Source organism: Alexandromys fortis, unplaced genomic scaffold (assembly GCF_014885135.2).
Source record: "Alexandromys fortis isolate MF-2015 unplaced genomic scaffold, M_Fortis_MF-2015_v1.1 scaffold_318, whole genome shotgun sequence".
NCBI lineage: Eukaryota > Metazoa > Chordata > Mammalia > Rodentia > Cricetidae > Alexandromys > Alexandromys fortis.
Window position 1 is genome coordinate 753,573 of NW_026068194.1, and position 20,296 is coordinate 773,868.

At 43.1% G+C, this 20,296-nt stretch overlaps 1 protein-coding gene across 1 annotated transcript; it reads left to right on the forward strand.

Annotated features, from left to right (window-relative positions):
- Positions 1-12,822: 12,822 nt before the first annotated feature.
- LOC126492963 (60S ribosomal protein L31-like) lies at positions 12,823-13,211 on the forward strand. The gene has a single exon (XM_050129663.1). The coding sequence runs from the start codon at positions 12,834-12,836 to the stop codon at positions 13,209-13,211; it is 378 nt and encodes a 125-aa protein (XP_049985620.1). The 5' UTR covers positions 12,823-12,833.
- The last annotated feature ends 7,085 nt before the right edge of the window (positions 13,212-20,296 follow it).

Here is a 20,296-nt window from a genome sequence, read left to right on the forward strand (position 1 = left end):
GGAAGATTCTAGCCTAAGTCCATCGTGGGTTGGAGTTGCCTGGGAGAGCTGAGCATGGCGTCTCTGCTCCAGCAGAGCTGTCGGGTCTCTCTGGGAGCAGAGCAGAGTCTGATCTCACTTCCTCTTCTGCCCAGAATTCTATTCTGTTTACTCCTCCCATCTATGTTCCAAGTCATGAGGCCAAGCAGCTGGTTTATTATAACTTAACCAATGAAATCAACAGATTGATATATGACACTCCCACAGATGGACACTTTATACTCGTAACAGGAACAATCCATCAGGATGAAGTCTCAATCCTGAATATCTATGCCCCTAATATAAAAGCACCCTCATATGTAAAAGAAATATTACTAGAATTCAAAGCACACATCAAACCCCACACACTAATAGTAGGATACTTCAACACTCCTCTCTCACCAATGGACAGGTCAACCAGACAGAAACCTAACAGAGAAATAAAAGAACTAATGGAAGTAATGAATTGAATGGACTTAACAGACATCTATAGAACATTACACCAAAATAGGAAAAAAAATATACCTTCTTCTCAACATCTCATGGAACTTTCTCAAAAATTGTTCACATACTTGGTAACAAAGCAACATTCTACAGATACAAAAAAAAACTTTAGTAACCACCTGTGTCTTATCAAATCACCATTGAATAAAGTTAGAATTTAACAACAATTCTTCCCCCAGAAAGCCTATGTGCTAAGAGGAAAGTTCATAGCTCTAAGTACCCACATAAAAAAAAGAGAGAGAGAGAGAGAACGCTCACATTAGAGACTTAACAGCACAGCTGAAATCTCTAGGACAAAAGAAGCAGACTCACTCAGAAGGAGTAGAAGACTGGAAATAATCAAACTGAGGGCTGAAATCAACAAAATAGAAACACAGAAAACAATTCAAAGAATCAATGAAACAATGAGCTGGTTCTTTGTGAAAAGCAACAAGATTGACAAACCCCTATCCAAAATAATAAAAAGGCAGAGAGAGAACACGCAAATGAACAAGATCAGAAATGAGGAGGAATGAGAAAATTCAGAGAATCATTAGGTCTTACTACAAAAGCCTATATGCCACAAATTTGGAAAATGTAAAAGAAATGGACATTTTTAAAAGATAACTGCCATATACCAAAATTAAATCAAGACCAGGAGAACAACTTAAATAGACCTATAAGTCATAAGGAAATAGAAGCTGTCATAAAAATACTCTTAACCAAAAAAAGCCCAGGACCAGATGGTTTTAATGCAGAATTCTACCAGAACTTCCAAGAAGAGCTGATACCTATACGCTTTAATGTGTTTCACATAATAGAAACAGAAGAGTCAGTGCCAAATTCTTTTTATGAATCTACAGTTACCCTGATACCAAAACCACACAAAGACCCAATCAAGAAAGAGAATTACTGACCAATCTCGCTCATAAGGTGTCCACGGCTATGTCCCCAGCTAAGTCCTTGTGCAGGAGAGGAAAGGGTGTCTAAACTGTCCTTGCTGCACTATCACACTGATGACTATCTCTAATATCACCATACAATCTTGGTCCATCAATGGATTGTGATAGAGACAGAGACCCTCATCAGAGTCATGGACTGAGCTCCCAAGGTTTAGTTGAAGAGCAGAAGGAAGGAGAAGATGAGCAAGGAATTCTGGACCGTGAAGGGTTGGTCCACCCACTTCAGTGTGCCTGATCTAATGGGAGCTCACCAAATCCAGCGGGACTGGGATTGAAGGAGTGTGTGATCAAACTGGACTCTCTGAATGTGACTGCCAATGGAGGCAGACTGAGAAACCATCGTAATAGCACTGGGACCTGTTTCTACTTCATGTGCTGGCTTTTTGGGACCCTAGTCTATATGGATGCACACCTTCCTAGGCCTGGATGGAGGGGGGAGGGCCTTGGACTTCCCACAGTGCAGAGTACCCTGACCTCTCTTAAGGAGGGAGGGGGAGGAAGGAGGGTAAGTGGGGGAGTGGGAGGGGAATGGGAGGAGGGAAGTATAAATTTTTGAATGGAAAATTAAAAAAAATAAATTGTTTCTTTGAAAACACCCAGTCTCAAAGAAAGAAAAAAAAAATCAAGTCTCCCACAGGTTGGATGACCCAGAGACCTAGGGTAGAACGAAACATTACTGAAGGAAAAATTGTCAATGTAATAATATCTAACAATATTCTGCTATACTCACAGATTGGTGCCTAGCCCAGTTGTCATCAGAGAGACTTCATCCAGCAACTGATGGAAACAGATGCAGACCCACAGCCAAATATTAGGTGGAGTTCATGGAATCCTGCAGAAGAGGGGGAGAAAGGATTGTAGGAGCCAGAGGGGTCAAGGACACCACAAGAAAACCCACAGAATCAACTAACCTGACCTCATAGGAGCCCATAAAGACTGAACCAACATCCAGCGAGCCTGCATGAGACTGAGCTAGGCCCTCTGCACATATGTTACAATTGTGTAGCTTAGTCTTTCTGTGGGACTCCTAACAGTGGGAGCAGTGGCTGCCTCTGACTCTTTTGCCTGATTTGGGGACTCTAGTCCTCATACTGGGTTGCCTTGCCTAGCCTCAATACATGGGGAGGTGCTTAGTCTTACTGCAACTTGATATGCCATGTTTTGTTGATATCCATAGGAGGCCTGCCCTCTCCTTAACAGAAAGGGAGGAGGAGTCAGTTGGGGGTGAAGGTGGAGGGAGGGACTGGAAGGAGAGGAGGGTAGAGTAACTGTGGTTGAAAATAAACAAAAAAAATAAGAAAAACATAGGTAAATTTTTAAAAATCCATTCTCTTTTAAAGTCTAAAGTCTCTGAAAACTCTTAAATTTCTTTAAATTTGAAAGTCTCTCAGCTCTGGGCTCATGCTGCTGGTCTTGGTTATCCTATGTATTATGAATTTGCAGTGAGTCCCAAGAACAACCAGCCCTGGGGCAGGGCCCAGGTGCACCATGCAGAAAGTTTTGCTGCAGACCCCCAGCAGCTTGCTGCAGGGTCCCAGTGGCAGCAAGTCTACAAACAAAGGTGGCTGGTCCCCAGCCATGTGGCTGACGGCTGGTCCCCTACAAGCCCGGCACGTGGGAAGTTCATGGACAGACACATTGTACAGAATAGAATTGGATATTTATTAGTTGAGTTATGGAAAGGAAGGAAAAAGGGGAGAAGGGGGGAGAGGGGGGTTGCAGGGAGTGGGCATGGCTTGTCTCTTAAAGGGGCAGAATATTACACTATGATCCTAACATCACTGAGATACTGGAGTCTTCTGCTACAAATTGGATGAACTTTCGCCAGTAGCCTCTCCTGAGCTCCTTTCATGCTGCCAAACCTCAACTTCTCTGCCTGATTCATTTAACCCTGGGCCTTCAATTGCCACTGAAGCTGCACCTTCACCAGCGGCTTCTCCTGGTCTTTTTACAGTGCCAAGCCTCAGCTGCTCTCCATGACTGCTTTATGCCTTCAAATCAGTACCACCTGAGTTACTTTTACACTGCCAAGCTCAGCTGCCAGTGAAGGTACAACCTTGGCCACCTCTGGAACACAACTTCTGTGTACTGATTCTCAGAAAACACTTCCTAGAAGATTTTACCTCAGTGATAGTCTCTTCTTAATTACCACTAATTTCTCAATTGTCCCCATAAAGCAGAGTTTTTACTTCAAATACATTGGTCTCTTGTTAAACACTACTGACTCTTCCACGCCAGGTGAGCAGAACCACAGACTTTTAATTCAAAATAACAAATATGCAATGATCCCAATAGTTTTTAAGCAACTCACTGGAACTTCAGAAACCATCATCTGCGTTTCTCTCAACACCCTTTTCTTCCAAGGCCCCATAGAACAGCTCACCAAGGTTGGCAACACTTGGTGGCTTTTCTTGCCCAAAGTTCCAAAGTCCTTCCCCCAACCTCCACCCTAACATGCCAGAAAAAAAAAGAGGCTGCTGAGGCCAATTGTTTCAACTCATCTACCCTCCAAACACAGGACTAAGACGAGCCTGCTAAAACCAGAGGTATCTGAGGACTTCAACTTTCAATGCAGCATAGCTGCCAGCAATTGCCTCATAAATTGGTGCTGCTCTAAATCCTGGCCAGAGATCCTTTTTCTACAGTGGACAGAAGTTAATACAGAAATTCGTAAATTGGCAAAGTACTGAGAGTAAGTGCCTGTTGAATGACCATCCATACATAAGAGACAGCTCTATCAACTCCATAAACTGTGAGGGAAATCACAGAGCGGGACGTAGAAAGAATTTAAAAGCCAGGGCAGTGCTGTGAAATGCTGTCCTCTGGATTGATGTGTCTGCTGAAAGCATGAACTCCCCTGAGCTGTAGATACCTGAACAACATTGCCACTATACCAAGCCAATATTCCAGTATGTAGCTGTAGTGATATTTCATTTGTATTTTAATTACTAAAGCTTGCCCGAAGATCAGAGAGTTAAACAGCCACACTGGTCAGCCATACAGACCAGGCAGTAGTGGCACACACATTTAATCCCAGAAGCCACACGAGTTAGTCATAGAGGCTAGGCAGAGGTGGTGCCCTCCTTTAATCCTAGCACTAGAGAACAATGTAAAATGGGAGGAGACAGGGGTCACTCTCTATGTCATTCTGAGGATTCCTGGAGGCAGGATCGCCTTTTCAGTCTGAGGTAGAGGGAAGAGCCAGTGACTGGCTGCTCTGCTTTTCTGATCTTCAGATTGAACCATCAGTTATGTCTCTGGGTTTTTATTATTCATGCTACATGCAGCACTAACTAAGCTTTGTGGATTCAAAAAATAGAAAAAAAAACGAAGGAAGACATAAATGTAGGAGAGGAATGTGTTGGGGAAGGTATCTGGGAGGGAGTGGAAAGTCAGGAAGGACAGGACTGATGTATATATGTATGAAATTATCAAAGAGTAGGTAAATGATTTAACAGTCACAGCTCTCATAATACTGGTACATGGAGACGCAGTAAAAGTAAGAGATTTTCAATTTCTTTTTTTTTCCATAGTAGTGTAGTCCTTTCCTTAACTCTTTTTAAAATCTAGAATTATGTTACTGTATTTAGACAAGGTGCGCTTGTGTTCTTTGGGAAATCTTTTCAAATGGAAAGCAAAAAGGAACAAATTGAGAATAAAAATGGAAAAAAAATGAAGAAGAAGGAGAAGGAGGAGACAGGGAAAGAGAGGAGGGCGGAGTTGGTGTGCTAAATTGACATGGGGGTGTTAAATGAGGGATAAATAAGAGCAAGAGCTGTTTGGGATAATAACTACTACTTCCAGCCTCAGCTCCTTGTGTTCCTTCCTGGGCTCCCTGTCAGGTGACAGCTACACCTACCCTTGGCAACCTTTGTTACAGATGCTAGTGCCATCAATAGGCAGTCTTTCACAGGTTCTAGTCATATTTCTGTTTTGGCTCCACTCTTGTGATTTATTTCCTGATATTCATTTGCATTGCTTGGAACCTCTGTATGTGTTCCTGTGCCAGAACCTGGCTCTCCCCAGGATTCTTCCTAAACACTGTGTGGTTCTGAATTAAAGTTTCTGCCAACTGGAGAGGTTTCAGCACGTCATCCCGGGACATTTCTCCTGAATTCCTGGAAGTGTGTTTCACACAGGGTCTGGGGCTACCAAGTTGATGACACAGAAGGCTTTTTTTTTTTAATTCATTCTTCTTGTTTTTTTTGAGACAGGGACTCTCTGTGCAGCCCCGGCTGTTTTGGAATTTGCTAAGTAGACTAGGCTGACCTTGAATTGACAAGGATCTGCCTTCCTTTGCCTCCAGAGTGCTGGGATTAAATGTGTGTGTTGTGCTGGCCAGCAAGCAGGTTTTTACTTGAACGTCCTCCCTGGTGTTGCTCTACTGGAGTGCCTGGAACAGTGTAATCCTCATGTCTCCAGTCTCTCCTCTGTAACTTTTGTCTCCCTTCCTCATCCTCCTCTTTTTTTTTTAAATCTCTTTAAAATGCTCAGACAAAAGCCCATGATTGGGGAGACCACAGAACCTAGGGGTAACCAGTTCTTGCTGGTTTGGCATATGATCATGTTGTCAAATTCCCTAGGTAATATTTGTTTGTACCCACACATTTGTGCTATTTTCAGCTTTAGTCAGTGAAACTTCTTTTTGCAGTTGGTAGTGGTCAGTTCAGTGACTCCTAACTGGTCAAAGTCCCAAATCTAAGTACCCACTACTGCTCAGCTATCGACAATTTATCTATATCAATCTTCCCCAGCCCAAAGTTCAGGGTACGTCACAGACGAGGAAGGCAAAAAGAATGTTAGAACAAGTTGGTAGTGAGGAGGGCTATGGAGTGCTAATTTCCAGACATGACATGGCTGTTAGACATATCAGTTCACAGTTGTTGTGGTCATCTGCACACAGGCTTCACAAGGCCTAAGTACACAAAATTGTAACATAAAGGGGGGGGGGATCCCTGAATCCTGGCCCCTAATAGAAGAGTTTTTATCAGTGGTTGGCTGCTGAGGGAGGGAGACTCACTCCTTTGGGGAGAATGGCACAGGTAGATCATCATGTGGATGGCTTATATACCCAAGTGCGTGCGATCGGCAACACTAATTGTACTTCGAAGGTAATGTGACAATTATAAAAGAGGACGTGAAGCTGGGCGGTGGTGGCACACGCCTTTAATCCCAGCACTGAGAAGGCAGAGACAGGCGGGTCTCTGTGACTTCAAGGCTACAAGACAGACTCCAAAGCTATAGAGAAATCCTGTCTCGAAAAAAAAAAATAGATAAATAAATAAATAAAATAAGAGAGGACATGAAGTTGACACTGAGACAGAGTGGGGGACATTAGGGGATTTGGAAGGAGGTAGTTGTAGGTCATATGATCAAATGTATAGAATAAATTTATGAAAATTTTAAATAATAAAAATATTATTACAAAAATGTAAATAGCATTAAACCTGCCTAAACATGTAGGTCATCCAATCTAACCAGGATAGGTTCTAGATTCTTTTCTTCTGTTTTGTGAAGGAAGCCCCCAAAAGAAACTATCAGTGGATTTAACAGCCAACCAAATAGAATGGGAGAAAATTTTGCCATTTATACTTCAGGTGGCAGGTGATTAATTTATCCAAGATTTATAAAAATCTAAAAAAAACACTAAAATTCAAACTGTTATTCAACAAATGAACTAATGAACAGATATCATTAGAAAAATTACAAATAACAAGACAGAATAGTTCTTAAGTATTCAATATCCCTAGCTATCTGAGGAATGCAAATTAAATCTACTTCAAGATGAGATATTATCGCAACCAAATCAGAATGGCTATCACCAAGAAATTTTAAAACAAATGCTAATGAGGATGCCAGAAAAAAAGGAATGTAGCACGAATAATAAACACCCAGAGACAGATACTGGAGTTCAACCTGAAGATCAGAAAAGCAAAGCAGCCAACCACTAGGGAGATCTTTTACCTCTACCAAATCTTCAGACTGAAAGGGCAAGATACTGATTCCACGAATCTTCAGACTCCACGCTCCACTGAGTTCCTGTCTCTTCCCCTTTCTATTCCCCTCTCCCCTCAGCCATATCGCTCCTGTCTCTACCTACCTAGTGCTGGGATTAAAGGTGTCTGACTCCCAAACACTGGGATTAAAGATTTTTTTTTACTTTTTTTTATTTATTTATTAACGATTTCTGTCTCTTCCCCACCGCCGCCTCCCCTTTCCCTCCCCCTCCCCCAATCAAGTCCCCCTCCCTCATCAGCCCGAAGAGCAATCAGGGTTCCCTGTCCTGTGGGAAGTCCAAGGACCACCCACCTCCATCCAGGTCCAGTAAGGTGAGCATCCAAACTGCCTAGGCTCCCACAAAGCCAATACGTGCAGTAGGATCAAAAACCCATTGCCATTGTTCTTGAGGTCTCAGTAGTCCTCATTGTCCACTATGTTCAGCGAGACCGGTTTTAACCCAGGCTTTTTCAGCTCCAGGCCAGCTGGCCTTGGTGAATTCCCGATAGAACATCCCCACTGTCTCAGTGTATGGGTGCACCCCTCGCGGTCCTGAGTTCCTTGCTCGTGCTCGCTCTCCTTCTGCTCCTAATTTGGACCTTGAGATTTCAGTCCGGTGCTCCAACGTGGGTCTCTGTCTCTGTCTCCTTTCATCGCCTGATGAAGGTTAATATTCAGGAGGATGCCTATATGATTTTCTTTGGGTTCTCCTTGGGATTAAAGATGTTAACCACCACCACCTGGATCTCTTTCTGGATCGATCTTGTGTAGCCCAGGGTAGCCTTGAACTCACAGAGATCAGTCTGCCTAGGTCTCCCAAGTCCCGGAATTAAACGTGTGTGCTACCGTACCCTGGCCTCTAGTGGCTTAGTTTTGCTCTCTGATCTTCAGGAAAGCTTTGTTTATTAGAATACAAATAAAATGTCACTCCAGAGGAATCTTTATTCATTGCTGGTGTGAATGCAACGAAGTATAGCCATTTTCGAAGGGAGTATGATAGCCTCTCAAAAATTGATGCAGCTATACTACTTCAGGGTACATTCTCAAAGGACCCTTTATAATAATACAGAGATACATGCACATTTATGCATGTTTATTTCTGCTTTGTTCATAATAGCAAGGATATGGAATCAGCTTAGATGGCCATCAATAGATAGGTAAATAATAAAAATGTGGCATCTGTGCATAATGGACTTTTATGCAACTGCAAAGAAAAGTGAAATCTGCAGGAATACGGATGAAAGTGGAAAGTATTATATTAACTGAGGTGACCCAAATTCAAAAAGACTCCACTGTGTGTTACAGCTTTTAGGCAGATTCTATCATTCTACCATATAATGCGTTCTTATAAACAGGTTAAAATGTGCATAAAGAAAGCCTAAAACACTAGAAAAATCAAGAGAGGATGAAAAATCTGCTGAGGAGCAGGTAAGACTGCAAATGGACACATGTGACATGGGGACAAAAGAAGATGGCAGAAGAATGTAAAGAGGACAAGGGATGTGGGGAATAAGGAGGGAGGATAATCAATTGTAACTTGTTCTGTGTGAATACACAGTTATACTACCTAATACTTTGTATGCTAATTTAAAATTAAACTGATGTATAAAATGCATGTGTATATATGAATGGGTTTGAGCTACACTAATATGTCGAGGCCTTTGTTTCTGCAGTGGGGATTTTTCCGCTTTCACTTTGAAAAAAAGCTAGCAAAAATTATAAGAATTTGAGATTGAAAAAAATTAAACATCTTATACAGGAGTTTACTTCAGGCACACCCACCCAAAATGTTAGCAGATTGTCACCTTAATTTGGAACATCTTTCCTGATGGAATGACTTGAATCTGGTGATTTCAAATGTTAATTTTTGAAATTGATGCTTAGGAAAAAACATTCTGCTCCAGAATTTATAAGAAAGATAAAGGGTGACTGAAGTGTTAAAATATGCTTTCTCTAAATACCCAAAGAATTTCTAAACTGCTTTTTGCTAAGCAAACGTCCAATTTAAATAAAGAAAATTAATTTTAGGATTGACCTGAATGCAGAGATACTTTTGCCTAATTTCTAGGTTTCGATCCATATGAAATATACATGCATTTTATCAATGATGAATGAGCTAATTTTGCTGCTGGACTAATTGCTATTACATGTAGTAATATTTTATTTGTATTCTAATAGATAAAGCTTTCCTGAAGATCAGAATGCAAAGCTAAGTCACGAGAGGCCAAGGAATAGTGAGACATACTTTTAATTCCAGGACATGGGAGACAGAGGCAGACTGATCTCTGTGAGTTCAAGGCTACCCTGGGCTACACAAGATCAATCCAGAAAGAGATCCAGGTGGTGGTGGTTAACATCTTTAATCCCAGTGTTTGGGAGTCAGACACCTTTAATCCCAGCACTAGATAGGTAGAGACAGGAGCGATATGGCTGAGAGGAGAGGGGAATAGAAAGGGGAAGAGACAGGAACTCAGTGGAGCGTGGAGTCTGAGGATTCTTGGAATCAGTATCTTGCCCTTTCAGTCTGAAGATTTGGTAGAGGTAAAAGGTCTCCCTAGTGGTTGGTTGCTTTGATTTTCTGATCTTCATGTTGAACCCCAGTATCTGTCTCTGGGTTTATATTATTCGTGCTGCAATTGCATTTCAAACTAAAGTTGTAAGAGAAAAAGCCACACCTTGCACTGAACATTCTTAAAGGCTAATTGATTAAAATGTCAATGATTTTGGAGGGGGTTGAATGTTGCAGGTCCAGAGCCTAATTGCAAATTATCTGGAATATTCCTTAGACCTCTAAATGACCACTTATTGCCTAGCTTTGTATATGACATAAATTCTTATCACTATGAATTGAAACCTTGGGATGCATCAATTTGAGGGAACACTGGCTTCCACCAACTCCAAACCTAAGAATGTCATTAGACAGCATGAGACCTATAGCAGAGGTTTCCCTGCCTTGCCTACCTGCTCTTTGAATCCATGTAATCAATTACTAATTTGTTAATTTTTGAGACAAGGTCTTATTCTGTAGCCATGTCTGTCCTGTAATTAATTCACTCTGTAGACCAGACTGACCTCAAACTCACCGAGACCACTTGCTCCTGTCTTCAGAATTCTGGGATTAAAAGTGTGCACCACCATGCCTGATACCAGTAATGTGCTTAAAAAGTGTTTTGGTTTATGCTTTTCTTTGTTCTGGTTTTATAAAATTTCATTGATCTGTTACCTTGTTGAAACTTGGATTTGCAGTAAAGAAAATCGGTGTTCCTGGGCCATGGTCACGGATATTGGCCTCCAGAATAAACTCTTGTCCTTTTTTGAGGTGAGAGATGTTTATATCAATATCAATATATATATATATATATCTTTTGTTTTAAGTAATATCACAATATTGGATATTCCTAATGTTTCATTTTGTGTGTGTGTACATTGCAGAATTATAAAGCTAGCACTAGTACTATTCATAAAAAGGAAATATTAAATTTTGATTCTTTGTTCATTGGACCATCAAACTGACTATTCATGTTCATAGCAGAAAATATTCTCCTTATATAATTTATACTATATGATATTATGATGGTGTAATGTGATACTATGCAACCATGGAAGATGAAGCATGATTAAAATACTATTAGAAATTACTTTTCAGATATATTCTTAATTAATATGGAACCATTATATGTGTGTATGTATTTGATACTACCTACAGTGTATTGCTACCAAGGAAAACACATTTTTGGGGAGTTCTTATTCCACATATTAAAGAATTTTAAAACAGATTCAAACGGGAGCTTGAGGACAATTTTGTTCATGTCTGAGAGAAAACAACAAGACCAGCAAGCTGTGGGTCTTGACAGGTGCTTGGAGGAGGGAGATAGAGAAGAGGAAGAAACCATTCCTTTTGCAATGGATACAGTAAGCAGTCATAAAGCCGAGGGGGGTTTGGGTGTGGCAGAGAAACAGAGGCAGGTGCTTGGAGGAGGGAGATAGAGAAGAGGAAGAAACCATTCCTTTTGCAATGGATACAGTAAGCAGTCATAAAGCCGAGGGGGGTTTGGGTGCGGCAGAGAAACAGCAAAAAGCCCAGAGCATAAGTAAAACATACCCTGCTTTGAACAGCATTCAAAAGAAAAGGATAGAAAGGGGAAAGTTACGCTGTTCTAAGTCATTAAACAAGCAGGCAGATTTTTCTGTTGAACGGTGGAAACTCTGTAATCCTCTCAATACTGGAGGGGCTTCTAGGAAAGATAAATGCATTGCCTCATTGAAGGACTAATTAGTGCTCCTGTCTCTTTAGCACCTTCAGATACCTCAGATTTATTGGCCAGGTGATTAACAGGCCCAGTTCCTTTAACTCTTAATAGGAGGAAAGAATAGTACGCAAATGTTGCCAAGACTTTAGAATGTCAGTTCTCCACCCAAGGCAAGACCTTAAACTTGAATTTTCTTTTTTTGATCCAGGGGAAGTAGCTTTGCCCTGGATAACAAAGACCAGATATTCCCATCCTTTAAAAAAGTAATGTAAAGGAGTGGCAAGACTGATATTTACTTCTAAGTGTTACTTAAGAAACTGGAGGTGGGCTCTGAAGGAGGCACAGAATACACCCACACACCAAATCTCAGCACAAACGAGGGACATTTACCCCAGAGGGACAAGGGGACAGTGTTGCCTCTGGATTTAACAAAGACAGTAGCAGGTGTCTTTTCAGGAGTGACTTGTAAGGAGAATAGAGTTTCTCTCTGTGCGAGGATGAGCTGGTAAGTTCTGATTGGACATTTTAATTAGGGTAGTCAAATATTGAACTTTAATGGATGGACCTTGGTGTTGATGCTTGGACCTTAGTGTTCAGTCTCCGGACTGAGTTAGACATAAGGAAGTAGTCAAAGGGAATAGACTTTGTTGACTTTGCTTTAGGAATGTAATCTAATGGTTTAGCAAGGGAGAGGGAAGTGGGGAGAAGGATGAGACCTACTAGTGCCATGTTTGCCATGCCCATCAGGGTCCATCCTAAATGTTTCCCAAAGTTGCTAATCCCTGTAACATTATAATAGAGTTTCTCCATCAAAAATCCATTCTGAACTTTGCCCCTCCTCCCCTCTTCTTTTCATCCCTCCTTCCCTTCCTTCCTTTCACTCTTCCTTTCAATAAAAAAAATCCTATTTTTCCATTGTTGTACAAAAAGCTAATGATACAGAGCAAATGGCATCTTTGAGAACATGGGTGGAGGCTTTCTTTCTCACCCCAAGTGAGCATAATGAAGTTTACAATGATCCAGGGAAAAACAGCCACAAAAGCATCCTCAGACCAGTGACTTCTAGGTCCTTCATCTTACAAACTTAAAGAATTTCAGGCCAGTCTAGCTTGGGCCCGGCAGAATGGCTCCCGCAAAGAAGGGTGGCGAGAAGAAGAAGGGCCGTTCTGCCATCAACGAGGTGGTGACCCGAGAATACACCATCAACATTCACAAGCACATCCATGGCGTGGGCTTTAAGAAGCGTGCTCCTAGGGCACTCAAAGAAATCCGGAAATTTGCCATGAAGGAGATGGGGACTCCAGATGTGCGGATTGATACCAGGCTCAATAAAGCCGTCTGGGCCAAAGGAATAAGGAATGTTACATATCGTATCCGGGTACGTTTGTCCAGAAAACGTAATGAGGATGAGGACTCACCAAACAAACTCTACACATTGGTAACTTACGTGCCTGTTACCACATTCAAAAATCTAAAGACAGTCAATGTGGATGAGAACTAACCTACTGAATCTCAAATAAAGTTGGAGAACAGCCAAAAAAAAAAAAAAAAAAAGAATTTCAGGCCACACATAATAGGAGGGTATGTTTAGAAATGAATTTTATTATGGGATTTTATGTGAAAGCTTAATAGAAATCATGGGTAGAGCTTTGGTGTAGCAGAAGCAAATCTGAGAAAATAGGTTACCATATAACTTTTAGTCTGGGGACTTCATATTTGGCAATGGAAGTCAGCCAGTCACTGCATCATGGGAAAGGGAGGAGATGGAGCTTGCATCTGAGAATTAGTAAAAAGAACCCAGAGTGTCAGGCAAAGCAGCTTTAGGCTTTGGGCATGTATTCCCCCCCAAAAAAAAGAGAGAGAGAAAGAGATAAAAAAAAAACACAAGGTAAAGGAAAAGCGATTTTTTTTTTTTGAGTAAAAACTCAGAAAAGCAAAGCAGGCAGGCTTAGCGTTACATGGCAGAAGCTCTTGTAAGGCATCTGGAAATTTATATCATCTCACTGAGGGACTAGAGAGTTAGTTACTTCATCTCAGCTTTTTATGGTGTCTTCAGGAGATCAGCTTTCGGGGTAACTTCCTGGACATGTATTAACCAGACTAGATGGATAAATTCTGTATTGTTTCTTTTTGGGGTATTTTATTTTATAGGGCTACACAGATGAATCAGAGCACTTAAGAGCACTTCCTGCTCTTCACAGAGTATACAGGTTCAGTTTCCAGACGCTGGGCAGCTCATGCCACTTGTAAATCCAGCTCTAGAATATCAGACACACACTTCTGGTTTCTGAGGTCATCCTAACACACACACACGTGCAATACATATATGTTATATTATATGCTATATATGTTTATATATGTATATATGTTTGAGAGAGATGTAGTGGCGTTTTATTAACATTTTAATAAATAAAGATTGCCTGAGGATCGGAGAGTAATAAAACAGCCCCACTGGTCAGTCTTATAGACCAGGCAGTGCTAACACACACCTTTAATTCAAGTAACAACACTAGTTGCCATAGAAACTTGGAAGCGCATTCTTTAATTCCAGCCCTAGAGAGGATTATAAAATGGGAGAAGACAGCTCTCAGAAACAGTCTCATTCTGAGATTCTTGTAGGCAGGATTGCTGTTTTATACTGAGGTAGAGCTAAGAGTCAGTTGCTGGCTGTTTTGCTTTTCTGGTCTTCAGGTTTAACCCCAGTTTTTTTTATCTGAGATTTTATTAATTTTGTTTCAGATATACATATATGTATCTCAAAAACTTAAAGATTTTATTTTATTTTGAACTGTTTTTATGAAGGGTGAGTAGGTACATCCAGAGGTCAGAGGAGATCTGTGCTCATACAAGTGTAGGTACCTGCAGAGGCAAGAAGGGATAGTGGACAATATGAGTACAGATGCCTGCAAAGGTGGGGAGCATGTTGGGTTATTTGAGTGAAGGCACCTGCCCAGGCCAGTGGAGAAGTGGGTATGTGAGTGCAGGGGCCTTCAGAGGTCAGAGGGGCGGTGGGCATGTGAGTGCAGGTGCCTGCAGCTGATAGAGGAGGGTGGTAGGAAGGTGAGTGAGGTTCCTACAGAGCCCAGGCTGGCAGTGAGCATGTGTGGTGGTCTGAATAGGAGTGGCCCCCATAGGCTCATGTGTTTGAGTGCTTGGCCCATAAGAAATGGAACTATTAGGAACTCTGGTCTTGATAGAGAAAGTGTGTTGCTGTCAAGATGGGCTTTGAGGTCTCATATATGCACAAGCCATGGACAGTGCAGTCTCTTCTGCTGCTGCCTGTAGACCAAGATACAGAACTGACAGCTCCTCCTCCCAGCATCATGACACCACCATGTCCCACCATGATGATAATGGACTAAACCTCTGAAACTGTAAGCCACTCCAATTAAGTGTTTTCCTTTATAAGAGTTGCCATGGTCATGGAGTCTCTTCACAGCAATAGAAATCCTAAGACAGCATGTAAGGTCACATGTTACAGAAGCTGGATGGGGGCAGTGGGTTATGTGAGTGCTGGAACCTGCAGAGTCCAGGGCAGGCAGTGGCCATGTATGTGAACATGCCTGCAGAGTATAGAAGAGGGAGGTCTGCATGTGAGTTCAGGTGCCTAGGAAACAAGGAGGCAATGGAGATGTGAGTCCAAATACCTGCAAAGGCCAGAGAGTTGGGGTGGGCATGTGAGTGCAGCTGGGCACCAAGGCCAGAGGGGGCCTGTGGGCATATGATTGCAGGTTCTTGCAGGGGCCAGGCAGGCAATGGGTATGTGAATAAAAGTGCCTGAAGAGGTGCCAGCACAGGCCATATGGGCCATGGGTATATGAGTGCAGACGCCTTCAGAGGACAAAAGGGAACAGTGGGTATGTGTGCAGGTGCCTGCAGAAGCCACAGCAGGCAGCCGTGTGAGTGCAGGTGCCTCCAGAGTGTAGAGGAGGAAGGTCAGCATGTGAGTTCGGGAGCCTCCAAAAGCAAGCAGGAGCAGTTTGCATGTGAATGCAAATACACACCGTGGCCAGGGAGATGGTTTGGGCTCACAAGTGACATGTGAACGCTGAGGCCAGGGATGCATTTGACATGTGAATGCAGGTGCCTTTGGAAGGACAGGATGAGGCAATGTATTTATAAACACAGTTGCTCCAGAGGCCAGAGTGGGGACATTGGCATGTTAAGTGCAGGCTTCTGTAGAGGCTAGGCAGGACGTGGACATGGGAATCAGATACCTGAAAATGCTAGAAGGAGGCAGTGAGCCTGTGAGTCACTGCAGAGCCCAGGGGGCAATAGGCATGCGTGCAGGTTCCTCACAGGACAGAGTGGGTCAGTGGGTATGTGAGAGTAGGTGTGTACAGAGGACACTGCAGGCAGTAGCCCTGTGAGTACAGGGGACTGCACAGGCTGGGAGGGGGCAGTGGGCATGTGAGTGCAGATGCCTACAGAGACCAAGGGGTGGCAGTTGGCATGTGGGTGTAGCTGCCTGCAGAGTCCATCTCGGAAGTGGTGTGTGAGTACCGATGCCAGGGATGCATTTGGAATGTGAGTGAAGGTACCTTTCGAAGGACAGACTGAGGCAGCCTGTATAAGAGTGCAGCTACTGCAGAGGCCATTGGCAGTGAGTTCATGAGTTCAGGGGAGTGCCTATGTCAGAGGAGGGAGGTGGTCATGTGACCACATGTTCCTTCAGAGGACAGGCTGACAGTGGGCATATGAGTTCATCACTTCTGGAAGTCAGATGGTGGCACAGTCCTTGTGAATGCAGACCCTGCAGATGCCAGAGAGTGGCAATGGCGTGAGTAGGTAATTACATAGGGCAGCATGGGATAGTGAGTCCATAAGTCTAAGTGCACAGAGGCCAGGGCTGGCTGAATTCATGTGAATGCATGGGCCTTCAGAGGTCAGAGGGGAGAATGTAAGTGTATGTTCCTGCAGAGTCAGGTAGTCAGTGGGTAAGGCTGGTGCCTGAAGAGGCCAGAAGGAGGCTGGGGCATGCCAGTGCTATTACTGCAGAGACCAGGGAGCAGTGGTCATGTGAATGCAGGTTGGCACCAAGGCCAGAGAGTACCTGTGGGCTTGTGAGTGCACATTCCTAAAGAGGCCAGAGTGGAGCAGTGGGCATGTGAGTGCTCCTTCTGCAGAACCCAGAGGAGGCAGTAGGTATGTGAGCACATGTGTCCCCAGAGGCAATTGGGACAGTGGTCATGTAAAGATGGTACCCAGGGAGGATAGAAGTGGGAAGTATGCATATGAGTGCAGGGTCCAGAAAGTCCGGAAAAGAGCCATGGTCTTGTGACCGCAGGTGTCTGCAGAGGTCAGACTGACAGTGGGCAAGTGAAGTGAGTTTCCTGCCAAAGAGAGATGGTGGGTTTGGGCATGTGAATGCATATGCCTGCAGAGAACAGAGTGGGCCATTGGGCATGGGAGTGCAGGGAACTACATAGGGCAGAGTGTGGCAGTGGGTGCAGGTCAATAGCCATGTGGCCTGCAGTGGCAAGAGAAGGTCAATGAGCATGTGAGTGCAGGTCTCTTCAGAGGCTTGTGTGGTTGTGGTCGTGTGAGTGGATATGCATTCAGAAGCCAGAGGGTAAGTGGGCACGTGAGTACTGGTACCTGCAGAGGCCAGGGCGGCAGTGGGTATGTGAGTATAGGTGATTTCAGAGACCAGAGGTGGGGTGTGGGCATTTGAGTGCAGGTTCCTGCAAAGGCAAGGAGGCAGTGGGCATGTGAGTGTAGGTGGCTGCAAAAGCCGGAGTTGAACAGTAAACATGTGAGATCAGGTATGTGCAGAGGCCCCACTGTGTCGGAGACCAGCTTCAACAAAGATACCACCTTACCAGGGTAGGGGGATAGAGATTAAAAAAAATGAGTAAAGAGAACAAAGACACAAGTGAAAATAATAAAACAGAAACATATGCTAGTAACAAGAGGGAGTTGCAAGGAATACTGAAATCGACCACATTTAATTTCCATTTTTTTGTAGTCAAACAAATCCAAAGACTTTCTTTATTTTATTTTGTTTTTCCATTCAAAAATTTACATTTCTTTCCTCCTCCCATTCCTCTCCCACCCTCCCACTCCCCCTCCTCTCTACCCCTCCCTGCTTGAGAGAGGGCAGGGAACCCTGCCCTGTGGGAAGTCCAAGGCCCTCCTCCCTACATCCAGGCCTAGGGAGCTGGGCATCCATATAGACTAGGGTCCCAAAAAGCCAGAACATGCAGTACAAACGAGTACCAGTGCCTTTATCAATGGCTTCTCAGTCAGACCCCATTGTCAGCCATAATCAGAGAGTCCATTTTGATCACATGCTCCTTCAGTCTTAGTCCAGCTGGGTTAGGTGAGCTTCCATTAGAACACATACACTGCCTCAGCGGGTGGCCCAACCCCTCATGGTCCTGACTTCCTTGCTCCTCTTCTCCCTCCTTCAGGCCTTCAAATGGACGTTGAAAGCTCAGTCCTTGCTCCAATGTGGGTCTCTGTCTCTATCACCATCCATCGCCAGATGAAGATTCTATGGTGATATGCAAGATAATCATCACTGTGACAGTGGGGCAAGGACAGTTCAGGCACCCTCTCCTCTGCTGCCCAAGGACATAGCTGGGGACATCCCCGTGGACACCTGGGAATCCCTCTAGAGCCAAGTCTCTTGCCAACCCTAAAATGGCTCCCTTAACGTAGACATCTTCTTCCCTGCACATATATCTTCCCTCTCCACCTCCCAGTCCCCCCAAGCTCTCCCCAGTCTTTCCCTTCTCCCTTCCATCTCCCCCTCTCCCCTTTCCCCAAACTCAGCCCTACCCCCACCCCCATGCTCTCAACTTTTGACCTGCAATCTTGTTTGCTTCCAATTTCCAGGAAGATCTCTATATGTTTTTCTTTGGGTTCACCTTGTTATTTGGCTTCTCTAAGCTTGTGAACCTCCCCTTGTATTAAGGCTGGGCAAGGTAACCCAGCATGAGGCATAGGTTCCCAAAAGTCAGTAAAGGAGTCAAAGACAGCTCCTGTTTCCACTGTTAGGAGTCCCACAAGAGGACCAAACTGCAACAACTGTCACATATATGAAGAGTAGGAAGGCCACTCTTAACCTGCAGAGTATGAAAACGCCTTCACAGCCAGCCATGGGGACAAGTCCTTCTGAAGCTTGTCCCAAGGCATTTGTCACAAAAGTTTTTCTTTCATTCTTTAATGCTCAGTTTTCTCTCATTTATGAGAAGGCTCCACATAGTTTTCTGAGGCCCCGAGTGAATAGGAGAGGGGGAAATGGAGACACATTCCTTCTTCATTTCTTTCATCCCACTATTTCACTTTCCTCCTAACCTTGTGTACAAAGTGTTTCCTAATTCCTCCTACTGAAAGAAGGCATCTATACAGAGTTAGTCCCCATATATCATCAGTAGGACTTCTTTCTGGTATCAGTGTCCTATTACTGTCTAAGGAACTTAGCAACATACACATATTTCATCACAGTTTCATAGGTGAGAATGCCAAAACAGATCTCCCTGGAATATGGAATTAAAATTGTTTTTGTAGAATACAGCCTCTCCATAGCCTCCCAGGGTAAAGCTGTGTCCTCGCCTGTGTAGAAGACTGAAGAATCCAGCTGTTGTGGTTGTGTTACTAAGGTTCCCATGAACACACTGGCTGGCTGCCAATGTCCATTCCCAGATCCTGAAAATGGTCCACATTCCTTGGCTCCTGTGTTTCTTTGTCTGCAAGGCCAACAAGTCTTTTCCATCCTTTAACTCTCACCTCCTTGTCTCAGCAATGCCATTACATTCTGAAACTCTTTTATCTTCCTCTTGTGCCTTTAATGCCTCATGTCATTAGACTGTACCCACCAACTTCATCCAAGATAATCTTTGGCCTCAAGGTCATTCAGTGGTTAAGGATATAATTTGGCCAATGGAGTCCCTGCCTATCAGGCTATGTGCAAAACCCTGTGTCAACCTCAACTCTGTAAAAATTCAGGAGTACATGTCTGTACTATATATCTGTAATCCCAGCACAAGGAAGGTAGAGGCAAGAGGACTAGAAATTCAAGGTTGTCTGAATCCTAACAGTGAATCTGAAGCCAACTGAACACTTATGAGGTATTAGCTCAACGAACAAAGAAAAATCAAGGTAACTTAAATTAATAATATTTACAAAGTACAGTATTTTTGTGTTTGATTTATTTTTGAGATTGAGTTTCTCTCTGTAGCCTGGCTATTCTGAATTTCTCTCTGTAGACCAGGCTGGCCTCAATCTGTAATCCACTTGCCTCTGTACATTAAATTCTTAAATGAGTTGCATAGTTATACTACCTTAAACAAAAGTAGAAATATATACATAGTATAATAAAGATAATCTTATATTTGTATCAATATACAATATATTTTAAACATATATAGAGTATTTCATAACAAAAGTAACCTTAAATTTGTTTAAATATACAGAAACACATACCAATGTAAAATATTTCAGATTAATAGTTGCTTTTTTTATTTTTATTTATTTATTTATTTATTAAAGATTTCTGTCTCTTCCCCACCGCCACCTCCCCTTTCCCTCCTCCTCCCCCTCCCCCAATCAAGTCCCCCTCCCTCGTCAGCCCAAAGAGCA